This window comes from Phragmites australis, chromosome 11, assembly GCF_958298935.1.
Source record: "Phragmites australis chromosome 11, lpPhrAust1.1, whole genome shotgun sequence".
Lineage (NCBI taxonomy): Eukaryota > Viridiplantae > Streptophyta > Magnoliopsida > Poales > Poaceae > Phragmites > Phragmites australis.
This window is the reverse complement of record NC_084931.1, coordinates 22,816,143-22,836,047: the sequence shown is the minus strand read 5'-3', so window position 1 is coordinate 22,836,047 and position 19,905 is coordinate 22,816,143. Positions and strand designations below refer to the sequence as shown.

Genomic DNA, 19,905 nt, shown 5'->3' with positions numbered 1-19,905 from the left:
TCGGGTTGCGACGGGCTGGGTTGCTTCGCCGCACAGTTGGTGAGTGGTGACCAACAATACAAGGCCCACATGGCGTACTACGCGTACCACAAGAACATTCTTGGAAGCCACTCGCGCGCCGGAACCGGGGTTCGGGAATCCCCTGGAGCCGGGAGCCTCGGCGTGCGGAGCCACAAGCGAGACGCGGGCGGGCGGGGCCCGCCGGGATAAGGTGAGCAGCCGCTGCGATGGGAGCGCATGTGACCACCGTTGCGCCGCGTGGCGCGGCGCCACGCTCGACAGTATATTCCGCGCGCCGGATTTCACCCGTTTCGTCTCTCTGTTTCCGCGATCTCACCTCGCTCGCGCGCTCCCGCCACACAACCTATCCTATTGGACAGTCGTCCCGCTTCGTCGGAAGCCGCCGGCCAAGGCTCCGGTCGATCAGGTAAGCTCGTAATCAGTTCGTTTTTCTTCTCTCTCTCTTCTCCATGATCATGCAGCGGAGCTGATATCTTGACATGAATTGGCTCGTAACAAGGTGTAGGAGGCTAAGGATGCCGTCAGTTTCCAAGGCCATCTGCCTGCAGAGGCCGGGCTCGAATGGCAGGAGGAGCAGGGACGCGGCCTCCGGTCGCCGATCGGTCGCCGCGCCAAGAGCCAGGCACGCCAAACTGAGCGTGATTCGATCGGGATCCGGCTCGGTACAACGGGGACAGCATTGCTCGCCCGCCAAGGCAGTCGCCGACGCCGCGCCGCCGATACCGACGACGAAAAAGGTAACCGTGCAACTCTAACAATTCGAGGAAGCGATTTGGCTTCGAGCAGTCGACTCATGGACCGCTACAAATACACGCATACATGCACAGGTACCGTCACACACACGGGTGAATCTCAGCCCCTGCACCGAGCGTGAGCAGTGAGCACACGTTTTCCCGCTAAGACGTCCTCGCATGTGTATAGATGCCACTAGTCTTTGAACCTGTTGTGTAGATACTAGAGTGGTATCTCCGTGACTCCGCTATCCTAACAAGAGGTGGTTCGGCAGTTCCGTTTAGCTTTGACTCGTTTGGGGACAGTTCCACTAGAGCGTGATCTCTTGTGCCTGAGTTGTGCGTGTATCTTCAGTTCGATCTATATCCATCGGAGCGCCGGACCGAACAAACCGCTGTAGGCTCACAGTCACAACTCAGCCAATACTTAGCTAAGTGTCTATACCTTATAATAAAAATATAAATATTGAACACGGTAATATTAATCGTAAACTCTCAATATATAAAGATGTGGATGCGGAATGAAAGTATCGCTGAACGAATATGTCGGAAGTGATATCGTAGTTTAATTTTAATTGAGATCTAAAAAAATAATAAGATTATCTGCTAATTTCCCTACCAATTTCTTCATTTATTTTTATTAATAAAACAGGTCTTATATCTGTAACGGGTAACAAAGCGGAGAAACTAGAAGATGAGAATGAATAGCAAAAGTGATAAAATTATTTAAATTTTAGTAAATGAGAGGAGAGGATAGAGGAAAGAGACGACGCGAAAACTAACTTATATTTTATACAGTGAAATAACATGACTACAAATGGCTCAGTGCAAATGACTTGAATCAATAGTTATCATGGTGACTTCATGAGTGCGCCAACAAAGGAACCAATGTGTATGGTCGGTCCATAACACAGGGCCTATTTTGAATGTTAGAATTTTTACTGAAAATTTTCACGTATTTTAATTGAAAAGGTATTCCGTTCTCCTGAGAATAATAACCTTTTTCTACTCGAAACTGGGTCTTAATACTTGAACCAACTGCTTGCCGATATGGATGTGCACATGCCCCGTGCATAGGTCATAACCTATCTATAGCCTGTAACAAGTGTTTTGCTATAGTGAATTTCACAAAACCAAACATTAGTTTAGTAAAATTATCACAAAACTATAATTTTCTTTTAGGAAACATGTCACAAAACCACAATTTCAAGCATTAAAGTCATATCCAAGAAATCAAGCCCACTTGTCGTCGTCGGTCTCACAAACTTGTCTTGTTTTCCATTTGCTGACACCGAGATAGTTGACACAACAAATAAGAGAAAGATTGAATGACAAGGTAGGGATGAGTGGAACATTGTGAATACAATATGGTATGTGATAGAAGTATCCATTCGGCTGCTCCTTACCACTCAATCATGGTCTTATTTGGCGTTTCAACCACCTACATGTAAGCAAACAAATATCTTGTTTGGCACAGTTAATTACTAACTTCTGCTTCTCAGAAGCTATAAGCTAAATTAAATAGGCTGGCTTATTACAGCTTTTTGAAAAGCTGAAAAGATAGTTTCTGATGAAATACACTAAAAATTAATAAGCTAGCTAAGAGAGATTTTTTTTTAAAAAAAAACTGATATGCTAAGAACTGCAAAAATTTTCTTAGAAACCAACAACTTTTAGTATAAGCCATGAAGCTTTTAGAAAAAAATTATTTTTCAGCAAAAACTCATAAGTTTTAGCTATGTCAAACAAAAAAAATATATATTGGCTTGTGAGGCTGACCCGTCGGTCTAGCCTACTAGGAGGCCTGTTGGAACCTTGCCTATTGTGAAAGAAATTATTGGATGAAAAATGAAGGCAATGTTTAAAAAGTGTGGTTTCATGGAAAAAAATACATATTAAAGTGTGATTTTCTAAAACTATAGCCTAAAAGAGCGACGACGTGATAATTCTGACAAAAACAGCGAGTTCTTACAAAATTTACTCCTCGTCATTTTTGTCTCCCATTGATATACTTGTTATGTGAGCATGGTTTATCAGCTTGTAGATGACATTCAGCTCAGCAGTAGTAATAATCAAAGATGAGAAATACAGAAAATAAAAAAGAAATCAATGATCTTGGTGGTGATCTTGTTACTCCTAGTTCAATAGGCTCACAGGTCTATTCCATCATTTGGAATCTTTGGAGCAAGACAAACTGCTGTATCTTTCTATCAGTATAGAGCGACTCCATTTATTTCGGTAGTGGTTGTGCTCACCTTGCATAAGATAGTTGCACACTTTCCCCCTGCACTGCACAGAGCCATCTAGGCACGCAGCCTCTGCACTCTGGATCGTTCGTCAAGCCCATGGTTTCACCAAAACCAGAGAATATCAGACGCCACACAACGCTGCCCACGCAAGAATTTTCTCCATGGTTTAGTACATGCATCAGGAATGTGAAAGGAATCGGGCATGGAATCCGCGGATAGACAGGGGCCAGATGCATTTTGGCAGCCTAGCTAGCAATTTGATAATGCCGGTAGGCTAGCTCGGCCATCCGGCAAGTGGCCAATTGCTGAGATGGCGCAAGTAAAAAAAAGTACCCAAAGTGCCTTTCCTATACGGCTACGTCCAAGAAATCACGGGTCTTTACTTTGTGCAGCAATGCAATGCATGGAGAGGTACATTTCACTTGACTCGATCAAGCGGCTAAGCCACGTAGGGACATGTTATACGGCGCATTTTCTTTCTTCCTTCCTTCGTGCGTACTGATGAGATGCGGACAGGGAGACAAAGTAGAATTGACAGTTTTACCAGAGTCAATTGATCATCTTTTACAGTAACAATAATGCATTCATGTTAATTCACGCATCTCGAAAGCTCCATATGTGTCAAATTCAATCTTGCATGCTGAGAGTTTCGTATGCCAAGATGTTTAACTCAATCTTGGAGACACATCTTGCAATATAGCAGCATATGATCTACGCAAATAGATTTTAAAAAGAGTAAATCTTATAAACATACAATTATTTGTACTTTGTAATGTAAAACTACAATTTTTAAGGTCTATTTCACAAAACTATATCTACTTGTGGTCTTATTAACATAAAATTATAATTTTTTTGCCTAGTCCTGCCCATAAGCCACAAATTTTTAGCATAATGGGAAAAACAAGTAATATGTGACTGATGTGTAGGATCAGGTAAAAAAAAATATAGTTTTACGTTATAAAAGGTATGAATAGTTATAGTTTTGTGAAATAGATATCAGAAGTTGTAGTTTTAGGTTACAAATATATAAATATTTATAAGTTTATGAAATTTACTCTAAAAAAAAAGGAGGGATGAGGTTGCTTACACTGCTATGTTGCAGTTGCAATAGGAGCTGCAGACTGCAGCAGAGCTCATTCCGTTTTTCAGTGCCAAGCCCTTCCTAATAGAATGCATGGGAACCGCAGTTTATACTCTTGTTTGTGCATTTGGGTACTGATGCATCATGTGCTTATGTTTGCTGCGAACAAACCGTCGCATCTTGCATGCAAAACAAGAGTGTTCCACTTCCCCACAGATTCTACGGAGAATAGTCAGGGGCTAATCCTGGCATCAAGTGGTAGAGGCGTGATTAGCAACATTAGCTACAGGCAGACAAAGATGCTGAGAGGTCTTCATAAGTTTTCTGCGGTTGTCTTATCTGAATTTTGTCCAATGTTTGTCTCCCAGGGATTGCATCTTCCAACTTTAAGTATGTGCATGAGATGAGATCATGAGGCCCATCAATCTTGTTGATTTTGACATATGTTAAAAGCTATGCACAAATAGTACATGATAATTGAAACTGATAAAATATTTTGAGCAAAAATTACCAGTTGGGGAGGCCCATCTGAAATTATGTGACTAGATGAATTGTTAGGTGCCAAAGTGTATACTTCAACTTCACACCTGATAGGACGTGGACACATACCTGTTATATTTAAAAAGGGAAAATTGCAAAAATTCACTTGAAAGTTAGGAGGGTTTCATAAACCCACCTACAAGCCATTTTATTATGTTTTCACATTTGCAAGTTGCTTTATATTTTTAAATTCCCCTCTAACTGTGTTGACCATTTACGTGGTGCTTGTATAGATCTCTAATCAACGGCTCAACCATGTCTTCCCTTTTATGTAACGTGGCCCATCCCCTGAGTCTTTGTAAGATACCCATGATCACACACAATCTCAAGACCTTCATATCAATATGTAGTAATGATACTTGAAGCGGAAGAATTATAAGGCTTGTTACCTAGCTCAATGCTCCACCATGTGCCACAATGGACAATGATGAGACATTATGGAGTCGGTAGACCACATAGGAGGTCTATGCAAGTGTTACGTAGACGATCAATGTAGATAAGGAGGAATTTGAAAACAAATAAAATTTGCAGGTGTGAAACTGTAACAAATGACTTATAGGCAAGTTTATGAAAACTTCACTGGTTTGCAGGTGGTTTTTTTTTATAATTTTTCCATTTTAAAAAGGGATGTTTATATGTATGCTATAGTGTGTTCGCCACTTTGCTTACGTGTCATCCCAAACTTGTTATTTGTGTTAATGACACTTGCATTTGTTTGTATGCCACTAGCCAGCGGCACACACACAAAGTCCACGTGGATGCCAGTGGCTTCCACTGTCATACATATAATTAGAGAGTTTGAGACGGCATGCGAGCAAAGTGGTGAACTCACAATGGCCCGCAAATACCCTTAAAAAAATGATGTGCAGTGACACAAAAAATAGAGAAAAACGTAGCCCTTAATTTAATGGGTCTGCAAATGATGTGAGGTTAAAGGCTTACTTAGGAAAGGAAAAATATGCTAAAAATTGTTAAAATGAGACAAATGTATAGCCGAATTTTGCTGGTTCCTAATTGCAGCTAATCCACAACCAGTACATGTTATCAATACTTAATTGTAGAGTTAAAAAAACAACTCTATTGAGATAGTGTGCCGGTGAAATATTGAGTTGTAATAAAGTATATAAATCTCAATACCAGTGGACTACTAGACTACAAGACGCAATTGTGCTGGCTAATGATCTAGTAGAACTTTTTTGGAGCCAGTGGAGCTTTTTTTTTCCCCTCCTCTTGTTGCATTTAAGTACACATCCATAGGTAATTAAAAAAATCAAGTTCCACGAATCATCTGGATAAACTGATATCGGATAGTTTGAGAGATTTAAGAAGCTTTGCTGCCTAGCATAATTCTGCACTTTGCCTAAAGAACCCAGATTATGCATTAGTGAAGCTGAAGCATACAACGGTAGAAAGGACGAACTTGTCATATAAAGTGGCAATGCAAATCCACTGAGGTTGAGGTCGCGGATAAATTTGGGGTTGAGAAATCAGTCAACAGACAAATAGAAAGATCCTAATATTATTTTGTGCTATTTTTTTTCTCCAACCAGGATGTTCACCTTGAGTTTCTCATTTAATTGAAACATGGGACACGTTTTGCACATAATTCTTCCAAGATTTCGCAAAGATCTAGTTTTGTAGTTTTCAACGAAAACACGCAGTTTTTCTTGACAAATGTAACAACCGTCTACTTCATTCATCTGTTGGAAGCTTCAAACGGCGTACCGCTCTTCGCTGAACTGAACACCTTTCCTAACCGATTCTGGACAACTTCGATTCAGTTTCTGACTTTTGAAGTGATGGACATGGGCACTGCCACCAACTTAAGACCTCCAGGCGGTTTAAGTATAAGCCATTAGGATTTTGTTCAAATTCAAATTAGATTCTACTCTTCTTAGTTGGTCCAATTACTTTTTGATGCTACACATGGACGTGCAGCATAGCTTTTACCATGTCGCGCCATGGCTAAACGTTCCGCACGGAGCGGCTCGCACTCGTGCAGGCGCGCGTGCGCATGGCGCGGCAAACAGCCGTCGGCGCCTGCTCCCCTCTCCGCGCCTGCACGCACGGTCCGCGCTCCTCGCGCGGACGCCGTGACGGGGCGAGGAGCGGAAAACCAGGCTGAGAAAGCCGCGCGCCCGCAGGTTTGCGGAGCGTGCCGCCCTGTCCGGATGGTTGTCGCAGCGTGACCGCGGCCCGGCGGCGGCGTGTCAAGCCAGCCAGAGCACTGCAATGCACCACACCCATAGGCGGATCGACAGCGAGTTAGGTGACAGTTCTAACTTTTTAACGGTGAGATCTCACTCAACACCGTATTTTTTATCCTCGGCGACATTGATTTATAGTTAAACAATTAATTCTATCTTACCTATATTTTTAAACTAGATCCGCTACTGATGTCCACATCAATCCAAATTTCGAAATCAGAAACTCAATTGCTCAATGCAACACACTCAGCACTACCTCGCCGTATCGTTTCCACGATTATCTTTGTGTTCGCAGGTCTGTGTTCCCATTTTTTTAGCATGGGGAGGGGGAGTCCGTTTGTTGGCTATATTCAGAGCGTACTTTTATGTCACCGTATAGGAACCTCCTCAAAGTACGCAGCCTTGTGTGATTTCTGAACGAGTCTTTTCACGGTTGTTGGGATGTTCAAGTTATACCTTGGGAGATACTGAAAATTGGTATTTTTCTAGTTATAATTCTTAGTACCTCCCAAGGATGGTAAAAATGATCTTTCCGAATTTCTCCAGCAATTAGATGTCCCAAGCTAGTCGAGCCTATGCTATTTTCCGAGTTCTAACTTGCCAAATGTTGTTTGAATGGATGTAAATTGAGCCGAATCTCTTAAAATAATGGATAGGGAAATTGACTAGAGGATTGCTTCTCATATACAGTTGTCCAATTGTAACCAAAGTGACGTAACAATCACGAAATGATCGGACAAGACGCCAAGGATAGTCATATCCTCGATGAGATCAGGGACGTGTAGCTGAGCTGCGAACCCGTCGTCCAACGCGCACGCAACGAGTGCTCATCCTGCCACGACGGACATCGCAATCCGTTGCGTAGGCATTACCTGCGGCCGTGTGCTCCAGAGTCAGACTCCGGCCTTATCATACCGGTGAACTTGAAGGATATGTGTGTTCACATCTCGACCTAGCTGGTGGCAATTGGCAACTTAAACTGGCTCTTGCAAGGTCGCTCAAAATTAAGCGAGAAATTTTTCATGGCGTATTTAGAGCGCGAGAAATTCAAATGATTCAATTTTCGTAGTAGTTCATTTTTTCGTAGGAGTCAGGGAAGAAAAAAAAAGTGTATTCCTAACAAGGCAAATCTTCTGACCATCTTTTCCCATTGTCATTTCCTTCTGCTCTGTTTGGGTTCTCAATCATCCAACAGTAAACTATGTGCGAGGGAAGAACAGTGGATATAAACAGCTTGTAGTCTGTTTAAAAAAGATATACAAAACAGACTGGTAGCAGTGCTTTTGGAATTTGGATGCATCACCCGGTGCATCGAAAACAAATGTGAGTAGCAGCGAAGTACAATGTTGGCTGGGGTATCGCTCACAAGTCACAACAAGCTAAAACACTCCACGTAAGCAGGGTGCACCAGCTTTTCCTTGATCAGTGAAACAGAAAGGGTGATCTGCTACCCTGCATGTATACCGGCATAGATGTTTTACAGGTCAGGACTTTGGGCCATGAACCAAATTTAGATCACTGTGGAACAATCGGTGACGGTGGTGTATGCTCTTTTTTTACCGAAAGGATAGTAAGAGCCATGTCGATTTTTTTAATATAAGAAGATAATTAGCTTAGTTTATAAAGAAAATTGAGCTTGGAAACCTCGTAACTGCACGGTTTAAAAAAAAACTAACAAATAACTCTGATACGATAATACGATCTCAACTCGAAACAGACGTCGACACCGAAAGGCACAATCAGACAAATAGAAATCCAATCTAACTTAACTTGTTCGCTAATCAACCAAACGATTATCTTCCTCGCAACTTGATCGGCGGAGCTCTGCTCCCATACCATCACAACTTAGCCCAGCAGAGTCTTGCTGCCACACCACTACAACACAATTTGATCGGCGGAGCATTGCTCCCATATCGCACCTCTTTGTCACGTAAGTTGGTAGCATGTTGTTTTAAAGAAGCGTATATTAGGACAAATCGTTATCGAGAAACACAAAAACTAGTGAAGAGCCGCCACGAAATTGAGGACGTAGGGGATGAACAGCCTCAACCTCAGTTCGACATGGACAACGTCTGTCTCTGCTCTAGTTAGTCGGGGAGTGCACTTTTGTGGCTTGAGACGGTGCGTACATGTTTCGCTTTTCTTATTTGCGAGGGGCTCACGCTCACCCTAGTTTCACGAAAGCGTTAGAGACTTGCAAGTTTATTCGCATCGATCGCTTGCACACAGTTGAGCTCGCCCTGTCACCCACCCGGCCCCTTCCCGGGCTGATCCTCCCCCCACATGCGCCATTCGTGCGGTGATGTATCTCGGCAGGTGAGGTCACATCGGTGCGCCACGTCACTCACGGAGGCCCTACCACAGCTGCTATAAATAGAGGCCAGGCCGGCTCTGCTTGATCACCACTCGCCAGCTGCTCGATCTCTACTTGTCACTGATCAGTCTAGTCGATCGCTGGTCTTTGCACTAATGGCTCCCGCTCAATGTTTTCTCGCGCAGAGGGTGTTCCACTTCGGCAAGGGCAAGAGCGAGGGCAACAAGGCCATGAAGGAGCTGGTGAGTAGAGACCAACACTGATCGTTCATGTGCATTCGTGTTCTGCGCACTACTATGGTGATCGACCAATGATGCGTGTGTGTATCCAGCTGGGCGGGAAGGGCGCGAACCTGGCGGAGATGGCGAGCATCGGGCTCTCGGTGCCGCCGGGGTTCACCGTGTCGACGGAGGCGTGCCAGCAGTACCAGGCGGCGGGGAGGACACTGCCGGCGGGGCTTTGGGGCGAGACCCTGGACGGCCTGCAGTGGGTGGAGGAGTACATGGGCGCGCGCCTCGGCGACCCGCAGCGGCCGCTCCTCCTCTCCGTCCGCTCCGGCGCTGCGGTGCGTTACATTGGTTGGTTTTTTTTCGCGAGGTCGTCCGAGAGCCGTCCGTCCGTCTCACGCTCGGTCGTCGCGTGATCCTTGCAGGTGTCGATGCCGGGGATGATGGACACGGTGCTCAACCTGGGTCTGAACGACGAGGTGGCGGCGGGGCTGGCGGCCAAGAGCGGCGACCGCTTCGCCTACGACTCCTACCGCCGGTTCCTCGACATGTTCGGCAACGTCGTGAGTAATCTTAATCTGACCGATCAGTACTAACACTGACTCAGCAGCTCGTTTCTTGTTACGACTCGCTTACTTGTCCGACTAGCTAGCTATTAGGTAGGCTGCTTAGTTTTGCGTGCATCGGTCGATCCATCTATGGTTCGCTGCCGTGTGGGTGACCACGCACGTTCGTTGCTCTGGAGGAAGAAGAAATAGGGACAATTGTGGGATGAAGATCGTGGGGCTTATATTCGTCGCCTGAAGAGAAGGCAAAAATCAGACGCCTAGATTATAGGAACTTCCATGTTCCAGTACCAAATGAGCATAGAGGTCGTTGTCGGTGTTTAAGCTCGTATATAACTCATACGAACTAGCATGAGACCTGCACGGCATATTGGGGGGCTAAACTTGTTTTATCGGATTGAAGGACCGATAAAAGCGACGTCTGTCTTTGCCTGCAGAGCTTGAACCTCTCTCACTCGGCATAGAAGACGACATGAAACAAGAGAGAAGAGAGCTTCTTGCTTGGACTATATACATCACGTTTAATTCCATGAAACAATTAAACTAGTCCGTTGGGGGCCGAGGGGAAATGTCTACTCAGTTTAGCTCCAACACACTTCATGACATCTGCGATATCGGCCTCCTCTGAAGAAGTCCGAACAGAACAACTTTGTGGCCGGTGTCGGGTTGTGGCCGTCGCCTCGCCTCACTCAAGTGACTCAGCACCGGCCGGTCGCACGTCAATCACGGGTGCCACCTAGCCATCTCACCTCGAACCGGTCGGTCCACGGAGTTGAAAATGAAGCAATCGGATTGGATACGAACGGATATCGTTTATCTATATATTTTATATTTTTTTCGGAGTCAGATACAGATAGTGTCGGATAATTATTTTTTTATTCTATATGTTATTCTATATTTCTTTTTTAGAGTTGGAGTTAGAACGAACAGTGGCATAAGCTTTTAGTTAGTTAGATAGAAATTTTTTATTTTATTTGCATCACTACACAATACATTAAATAATATAAGGGTACAATCAAAGTGAGCATATAGAGAGTGATTACTGAGATGTGAAAACAAAAGAATTCAGTATTATCTGTTTACGAATGTGTGACAATCTACCTATATATTATCATATTTTTAAATGAAATCTTAATAGGCTTTCTGTTAACACCTAATATTCGGATATTTTAAATGGATGCCAATCATTTTGTATCCTATCTTTTCTTTTTAAGATCCAGAGTTGAACACGATAGTGCTGGATATCTATTTTTACGTTATATATTTACTTTACAAGCCTTCGGTTGATCGGATGGACGGAAAATATCCATCTCGTTTTCACGCCTAAGAGTTAGAACCATCCAACACGGGCTGGACCGCTCAACGCCTCAGCCCTCGAGCAACCTCCTCTCTCTCTCTCTCTCTCTCTCTCTCTCTCTCTCTCTCTCTCTCTCTCTCAATGATGTCCAACAAAACGCCCACCCACGACTCCACCGCCAAACGCCGAGGCTACGGGCCAGCAGCAGGTGACGCTGGCACGGTCGTGGATGAGGCCACCGTCCACACCTGTGCCCTTTATAGAGGCTGCACCTCAAACCCAATGGTTAGATCGGTTCCGATTATCTTGGCCACGACGCCCTGGTAAAAGAAGTGGCAAGACCAAAGGGCGAATCTTTAGAACCGGGAAAGCTTATTCTACGGATTGTTAAATTTGTTACTCGCTACTTTGTGCAGAATAGAACTTAGGTGTTGTTTGGTTTCATAAGTGTTAATGCAAACGGTAATGATATTAGGTTATAGGGGGATTGGTGGTGGGATCACTGATTTCTTGTATTGTTTGGTTTGACATGGTAATGCAAACGGTAATGACTGGTCAAAATCGCTAACCATGGTCAACACCAAACAGGGGAGCAGCGAGGGCAGCACTAGAGGGCTCGCTGGCAGCGATTCTGGTGATGGCTTGGTTGGAAGAGGGTAGTAGTAGCACTAGCGTGACATGGGGATATATTTGAGGTAGGTGGACCAGTCTACAGTGGTCGAAGTGTCGTCGGCGATTTCTATGGGCGGCAACTCTTCGCGATGGCACCCAGACGCGGAGAAGACGAGCTCACTGGCAACCTACAAAGGAAGTGAGGGGGAGCACAGGGCCGATCGGCTGAGCTGGGTCGTGTACACGCTGCACCCGTGAGGAATTGATGAAGGGGCTCACCATGCCATCATTAATGGACTTGGGTTGCCGGCCGCGAGGAAGAAGGCATGTGCACGAGCCACCACAAAGCCCACCATGTCCGAGCCATCCTAGCTGTGCCAGATCTCGAAGGAGCTTTGCAGAGGCCCCCTCTGCTGATCTTCCAATTGGATCTCGTTTGCTAGATCTCCTATGCTAATCTCCTCTGCTGGATCTTGTATATTCCCCACTGGAGAGCCCGCACCCGAGATTTCTCTTCCTTAAACCTGGCCACCTCCTCTTCGACCTCGCCAGTGAATCCTCTGCTCTAGCTCATCTCCAACCCGAGTGAACCCACCACAAACCGAGGGAGAGGAGATCTAAGCGAGAGAAAGAGGAGCGAACCCCTCCTCTTCCAGCACAGATCCGGTGGCAAAGGAGCGGCGGATCCGTTGGCGATGCAGCATGATGGTCGGCATTGAGGAAGAAAGGCGGGCGTGAACGTAGGCTCGAACGACGCGGGGGAGATGGCAAGATCGGTCGGGGAATCGACGGGGAAGTCCACTGTGCAGCACCTTGGAGCGTCGGGTGGTTGGTCGACATCGGTGGAGTAGCTCGCGCGGCGAGGGAGTGGCGATGAGTCGATACTGAGGAGCGATATCGCGATGCATTACCGACCAGGGGGGAATCGATTCTGAGCAGGTTGGGATCCCATTATGCAGTAACGGGTCACGACCAGGTTGAAACAAACACCCATAATGGTATGGGTTACCCCTCTGCAATCTGTTTACGTTACAATACCCGAATCAAACAGCAACTTAGTTGAATCATATTTGAAAAAAAAGAAAAACTTAATTGAATAACGATTGAATTTATCTCAAAATTTGATATTGTGATATGCATTACTCACTACAGGGGGCCCTGTTTATAAAAAATCTGGGTTCAGATTTTATTTGTACTTGTACCAAGATAAGTGTTTCTTAGGAGGGTCTATCTTTACCAGGTTATGGACATTCCCCATGCACTGTTCGATGAGAAGCTTGAAGCCATGAAGGCAGCCAAGGGAGTGAAGAATGACACTGACCTGTCTGCGACTGACCTCAAAGAGCTAGTGGGTCAGTACAAGGATGTGTACGTCGAAGCTAAAGGGGAACAGTTTCCCTCAGGTATGCCCATAGAGTTCTATTCGAAGTCATAGAAAAACAGTATCTTGAAACTAAAGCTGTTTGTGATATGTTACCTTGTTTCCTTGTAGATCCGAGGAAGCAACTTGAGTTAGCGGTGTTGGCTGTGTTTGACTCGTGGGACAGCTCGAGAGCAAAGAAGTACAGAAGCATTAACCAGATCACTGGTCTGAAAGGCACTGCTGTAAACGTGCAGTGCATGGTGTTTGGCAACATGGGGAACACTTCTGGTACTGGTGTGCTCTTCACGAGGAATCCTAGCACTGGAGAGAAGAAGCTTTATGGCGAGTTCCTTGTGAATGCGCAGGTCCGAATTGGTTCATGTTGCTCCTCTTTTTATTCTGAATCTTAGCTGTTATGCTATGCATATACGAATACCACATGAGCTGTATGTTCTCCTGTTTGGTCAAATTACATTACACAAGCTATGATAAACGTGCAGTGAATTCATGAATTTGCATTATGCAAGTGTGTTTCTTATTCAGGGTGAGGATGTGGTTGCCGGAATCAGAACCCCGGAAGATCTTGATGCCATGAGGGACCACATGCCGGAGGCTTATGATGAGCTTGTTGAGAACTGCAAAATCCTGGAGAGCCACTACAAAGACATGATGGTACCTTGTTATTGCATTTTCACCCATAATACTGCACCATCCTTTTATTATTAAACCATTATTACAGCGATCTCTCAATAACTTGCACATACAAGTGCACTTGAATCCTTATGTTGCTCCAAATGTGTTCTATATACTGGATTGGGCCTATATTACTGCAATTGGCTATGATCTCAGACTGACTTGCCTTTTCATATATGATGCAGGATATTGAATTTACTGTTCAGGAAAACAGACTGTGGATGTTACAGTGCAGAACAGGAAAACGTACAGGCAAAGGCGCTGTAAAGATTGCTGTGGAGATGGTTAATGAGGGTCTTGTTGAGCGCCGTGCAGCAATTAAGATGGTAGAACCAGGCCACCTGGACCAGCTTCTCCATCCTCAGGTAATAGATAACCCTGAATGGCATATAAACTGAAGCATTTAAATACATGAATACAATTTCTTAACATCTCTGTTATCGCAAAATCAAAATGTCATCTCTTTATTTAGCATAAATTGTGAATGGTTCATTGATGTCACAGAAGAACCAAATCACTGGTCTGATTATACATTTGTAATTAAGAAGAAACAGTTATATGTCTGTATTTCTGACCTATAACTAATGCCGAGAATGAAGCCAGTTGTACATGTTTTTTTTCTTTATTGGGCTTGGACTGCAGCTCTCTCATCATCCATTCCATTTATGATCTATAAGTTATATTTTTCATATGTACAAATTCTGATTTCTGAGCATCGCATATTGTTGAGAATGATTTTTCGACAGAAGAAAATCGTGTAAATTTTATCTAATTTTATTTGATACATGATAAACTTTTATACCAACAAATGCCATACTTAAGCACAAAAGTGTTGATGCTTGCAACTCTTGTTTTAGCCTTTCTTTGCTCGCTGGTTTCTCAAATAGGACTCAACATGCCTTACCTGAGTTCAGTTCGCAACTGATTAGTGACGATGTATGACACCATTGTTTTACTCTTATCTTATGAAAACCAGTTCGAGAACCCATCAGTGTACAAAGATAGAGTTATTGCCACGGGCTTACCAGCATCACCTGGGGCTGCTGTTGGTCAAATTGTATTTACTGCTGAGGATGCTGAAGCATGGCATGCCCAAGGGAAATCTGCTATTCTGGTACATGTGCTTTTCATCCCCCATTTTTAAGGGAAAATATCTTCTGTAATTTTCATGTAATTTTGTGTTGGACTTGCGCTTCATAGCAAAAGCTTTGTCAATTGTCACGGCAAGTTTTATCTGTTTCCTGTTAATGTTAGGATAGTTGCTTACAGGCGAAACATCCCACTTATCGCAGCAGCTTTATTCAAAATGCATATAGCAGGCTCCATATTGTGTTGCTTTAGTTCTTTCACCATGAGAATTTCTTTGCCCTTTGTGAATATATAGGTGAGAACAGAGACCAGCCCAGAGGACGTTGGTGGCATGCATGCAGCTGTTGGAATTCTTACAGCAAGAGGTGGTATGACCTCTCATGCTGCTGTTGTAGCACGTGGGTGGGGAAAATGTTGTGTCTCAGGATGCTCAGGCATCCGCGTAAATGATACCGAGAAGGTGATTGGATTTGATGCTTGCACATAATCAACAAATGCTTCGTTAGACAGAAGATGGCATGCCGCCTGAAAGTTCATAGCAAGATCGTAGATGATTGCTTATTCTGCTATGTCTATACATACAGGTAGTAGTGATCGGAGACAATGTGCTGCATGAAGGTGAGTGGCTATCACTGAATGGATCAACTGGTGAAGTGATCCTTGGCAAGCAGGCACTTTCCCCGCCAGCCCTTAGTGGTGATTTGGGAACTTTCATGTCCTGGGTGGATGAAGCTAGGCAGCTGAAGGTAAACCTTAGAAATAATGAATTAGTCACAACATGGACATGGATTGTTTGAAGTTGAAATCAACTAAAAAAGGGTTATGGTTTTATTTGTTCAGTCATGTCAAAGCTAAGTCATCCCCATTAAACAAGGTTCCATAAAAAACGCTTATTGTGTATATGTTACATGTCCCAGGTTATGGCTAACGCAGATACCCCTGAGGACGCGTTGGCAGCACGAAACAATGGGGCAGAAGGAATTGGACTATGCCGAACGGAACACATGGTATGCATTTAGTACTTAGTTGCTGTTCAATATTTTCTGGCTAGGATACTTGAGAATCTTACCTGAATTCCTTTGTTGACTTTACAGTTAAAGGTACATTTTAGGATGCAAGTATCATGTTCTAGACAAGGAAAATAATTTCATGTTCTATTTTTCTGTACTTTGTCAGTTCTTTGCTTCAGATGAGAGGATTAAGGCCGTGAGGCAGATGATTATGGCTCCCACTGTTGAACTGAGGCAGAAGGCACTAGATCGTCTTTTGCCTTATCAGAGGTCTGACTTTGAAGGCATATTCCGTGCTATGGATGGTATGTAATAATCACTACGTATTCATGTGCATGCTTTGTCTTACAAAAACTGGATCACTACAGCGTTCCACTGAAGTAAACAAGTGTGAGCAACTTTCTTAAATAATCAAATATTGACTATTAAGTGCAAGCAGAAAAGTTAGATAAATTTGCTAGATTAGGATGCATAACACTTTAAGAAGAATTGCCAATTGTGTCAATAACTGTAGCATATTATTTGGCATCAATTATGTTAGTTAGCAGCATACAGTTCTGGTATGATTTGTCCTTTCTTTATAGCAAGTAGTATATGGAACAGATTTTCATGGAAACAGATATCAAAATAAATTACTAGAATGGATCAGTGATCCATCCAACATAAATTGTAGTTAGTTCCAGACTATGTATTTGCAATGCAGGACTGTTTTTTTTTTTTTTTGAGAAGATAATGCAGGACTGGTTGGAACATCTCCATATTTGCATTTCAGGGCTTCCAGTAACTATTCGACTCCTGGACCCTCCACTTCATGAGTTCCTTCCAGAAGGAAATATCGAGGATATTGTGCGCGAGTTATGTTCTGAAACTGGATCCAATCAGGAGGATGCCCTTGCAAGAATTGAAAAGCTTTCAGAAGTAAATCCAATGCTTGGTTTCCGTGGATGCAGGTTGGTTTTTGTGCTATGCTACTCAGTTTTAAATCAGTTCCCCCCCTCCCCTCCCTGGTCCATTTGCTCTTCTGTTATCTCTGTTCTTTTATAACAGCTTTTCTTGATGGGATGTTTAGTAGCTTGTCTTGTCTGCGAAATATTGAAGAATCAAATATATTCATTTTACCTTGACTAATGTTGGAACTGAAAAATTTCAGGCTTGGTATATCGTATCCTGAGTTAACAGAAATGCAAGCCCGTGCCATCTTTGAAGCTGCTATAGCGATGACCAACCAGGGTGTTCAAGTGCTTCCAGAGATAATGGTTCCTCTTGTTGGAACACCTCAGGCATGCAGCTTTATTTCCTTATTTACGTGCATGGTATCTGTGCAGTTCATGCAGTTTAAAATAACAAAATCCATTTGATGAAACAATTGCATAAGCAACAAATTTCTGTACACATACAATTAAGATTCTTAGGAATCATACAACACATTTGTGGAAACATCAAGATCACCTACAGCCAATTTTCCTTCCACCAAATTCATTTTCTTGATATTTTAAATTTATTGCAGTCGCTTCATTTTTCCTTCAGACAACTGACATCTTGGCTTTTCCAGGAATTGGGGCATCAAGTGACTCTTATCCGTCAAATTGCTAACAAAATTTTCACCGATATGGGAAAAACCATTGGCTACAAAGTTGGAACTATGATTGAAATTCCCAGGGCAGCTTTAGTGGCTGATGAGGTAGGAAACAGCTGATAGCTCCCTTATTTCAGAAATTCTTAAAATATGGCTATTTCGATTTAGCTTGCAGACCGTATTTTACAAGAATTGTTTAGTAATAGAACCTTCAGAGTTACCCTAAAACATTTAAATAGTGAATGACGATATGAGTATTCCAACTGCAAATAATAAGTTTATCTGTACATTTATCCTCTAATTTAAAATCTGACATTGTCATTTTGGTTTCACAACCTGACAGATAGCAGAGCAGGCTGAATTCTTCTCTTTTGGAACGAACGACCTCACACAGATGACGTTTGGTTACAGCAGGGATGATGTGGGAAAGTTTCTCCCCATCTATCTGGCTCAGGGTATCCTCCAACATGACCCCTTTGAGGTAAAATTGTAGCAACTCCCTCGCCCTTTAATTTTAGGTGGTACCTGTATTTCCATCATTTACAAATGTGAGAATCTCGTTTCTTTTAGGCTTTTTTCATGTCCTCCTGGTTTTGATGTACATGCATGCTCCTGTCAAATTCTACCTAGTAACTCGCCTATTGAATGCTTATCAACATATCAGGTGCTTGATCAGAGAGGAGTGGGCGAGCTGATTAAGCTTGCTACAGAGAGGGGCCGCAAAGCTAGGCCTAACTTGAAGGTTAGTCTTGGACCTGTGGACATTGCCTCGTGTTCTTATAAATCAAAGTGTTCATTGTTTGCTGTTGCCTGTAAACAGGTGGGCATCTGTGGTGAACATGGTGGAGAGCCTTCATCAGTTGCTTTCTTCGCAAAGACCGGGCTGGATTATGTTTCTTGCTCCCCGTTCAGGTTGGTTAAGTGATGAACTGATGATCGAAATCTTAAAGTCTAAACCTCTCAGCCGTGTTAACCATTGCACAATTGTTGAATCCTCTTTTGCAGGGTTCCGATTGCTAGGCTAGCTGCAGCTCAGGTGGTCGTCTGAGGGCGCCTCCTCATCGGCAACCGGATCGCTTGCTGTTGGTGCATCTGGTGAAGAATAATAATACGGAGCCGTGGACCGGTGGAAACTCTGCTGCCTGACAAAGGCTGTTGTATGTAGTTTGCGTGTGCGCATGTAAGCCTTAATGGGTGGTTTTCTGTATTTCCCTTGAACTGCCATGGTAATGTAGTACCAAACAGCGATGATGACGAAGAGGAATCGAATAAAGTGACGATTACCTGTGCTGTTAATTGAAGCGCTTGCATCCCTTCTTTTGGTCTGGTTTCTTGTTTGAGTTGCTAATGAAAGTGAAGCATTTTGATTCCATTTGCATCTTCCAGATTTGTTGCCCAAGATGGATGGTAAATGTGAAGGCAATCATGCATAGTATTGGCACCAATCCACTAGATGCTATTTCTCGGTCCTGTTGATACACAGTGCTTAACGGAATGTACAACGTATAGTCTCTTAAGTAATACCTAAAGTACAACATAAAAGATAGTCTCTAATGCATCGGGACTAACTTGTCTCTTGGCACCGACCAATGTACATTCTACATTGCCTGTCCCCCCCCCCCCCCCCTGAATCTTCAACACTTCTCATCAGAAGGAACGTTAGACACAACCTTCCACTAACATTCATTTTTCAGTTTTTCTTACTTCTTGTCGCTAATTTATTGGAGCCATATGTAACAAATTGAAGTGGGCATGGCCTACAATAACAAGTTGATTAAGTGACAGGAGGAGAAGTCACCAAACTTCAAATGGTTATTCAAGCCTATCACCAATTTAACTGGTTATAGGTGGTTACTCATAATAAGAATTACTCATAGATTAGATAGAAACACCAAGAAATACTTAAAAATATGCTAAACTTATGCTTACACGTCCCAGGTCCACAACCACTTTGGTGGCAAGGAGAAAATAGTTGCAGATACTGGCAGTTATAAGTAGTCCACGATTACTGTCCTTCAAGTCGGTGAAGACATGTAGGAATGCGATTCGACTACGAAAGCATAATAATAATAATAATAATAATAATAATAATAATAATAATAATAATAATAATAATAATACGTGTTACACCAACTGAATTAATTAATCAAGATTCAAGAAGAGTAAATATACCTGATGTCCTTGAGAGCGATCTCCCTAATCTCGTGGGGATAAAGTGTGTGATCTAGAGGCCCAACATAAGCCACTACATCAATGATATCGATTATCGATCATGGGTTGGCTCATCGCATCATCCAGTGAGAGAAGAGTAGCAAACTATATCATTTTG

General features: G+C 43.3%; 1 protein-coding gene across 3 annotated transcripts; it reads left to right on the top strand.

The window, feature by feature from the left end:
• The first annotated feature begins 212 nt into the window (after positions 1-212).
• Positions 213-18,877, top strand: LOC133884212 (pyruvate, phosphate dikinase 2). Of its 3 annotated transcripts, none has more exons than XM_062323559.1 (21): positions 213-427; positions 527-758; positions 9,329-9,385; positions 9,475-9,708; positions 9,796-9,933; positions 13,086-13,248; positions 13,338-13,573; positions 13,752-13,880; positions 14,087-14,266; positions 14,878-15,015; positions 15,286-15,450; positions 15,575-15,736; positions 15,908-15,997; positions 16,167-16,305; positions 16,773-16,950; positions 17,151-17,280; positions 17,553-17,681; positions 17,920-18,057; positions 18,241-18,318; positions 18,397-18,488; positions 18,582-18,877. In XM_062323559.1, the coding sequence occupies exons 1-21, from the start codon at positions 228-230 to the stop codon at positions 18,622-18,624; spliced, it is 3,051 nt and encodes a 1,016-aa protein (XP_062179543.1). In that variant the 5' UTR covers positions 213-227; the 3' UTR covers positions 18,625-18,877. The 3 variants fall into 3 exon arrangements, with proteins under 3 accessions (XP_062179543.1, XP_062179542.1, XP_062179544.1); XM_062323558.1 differs by having other exon boundaries at positions 521-758; XM_062323560.1 differs by lacking the exons at positions 9,329-9,385; positions 9,475-9,708; positions 9,796-9,933 and having other exon boundaries at positions 521-758.
• The last annotated feature ends 1,028 nt before the right edge of the window (positions 18,878-19,905 follow it).

Coding starts and splice junctions, on each gene's coding strand:
- LOC133884212 (XM_062323558.1), top strand. CDS start 228: ATGGGAGCGCATGTGACCACCGTTGCGCCGCGTGGCGCGGCGCCACGC. Junction 9,934..13,085: donor TCGACATGTTCGGCAACGTC/GTGAGTAATCTT, acceptor TATCTTTACCAG/GTTATGGACATTCCCCATGC. Junction 13,881..14,086: donor GCCACTACAAAGACATGATG/GTACCTTGTTAT, acceptor TATATGATGCAG/GATATTGAATTTACTGTTCA.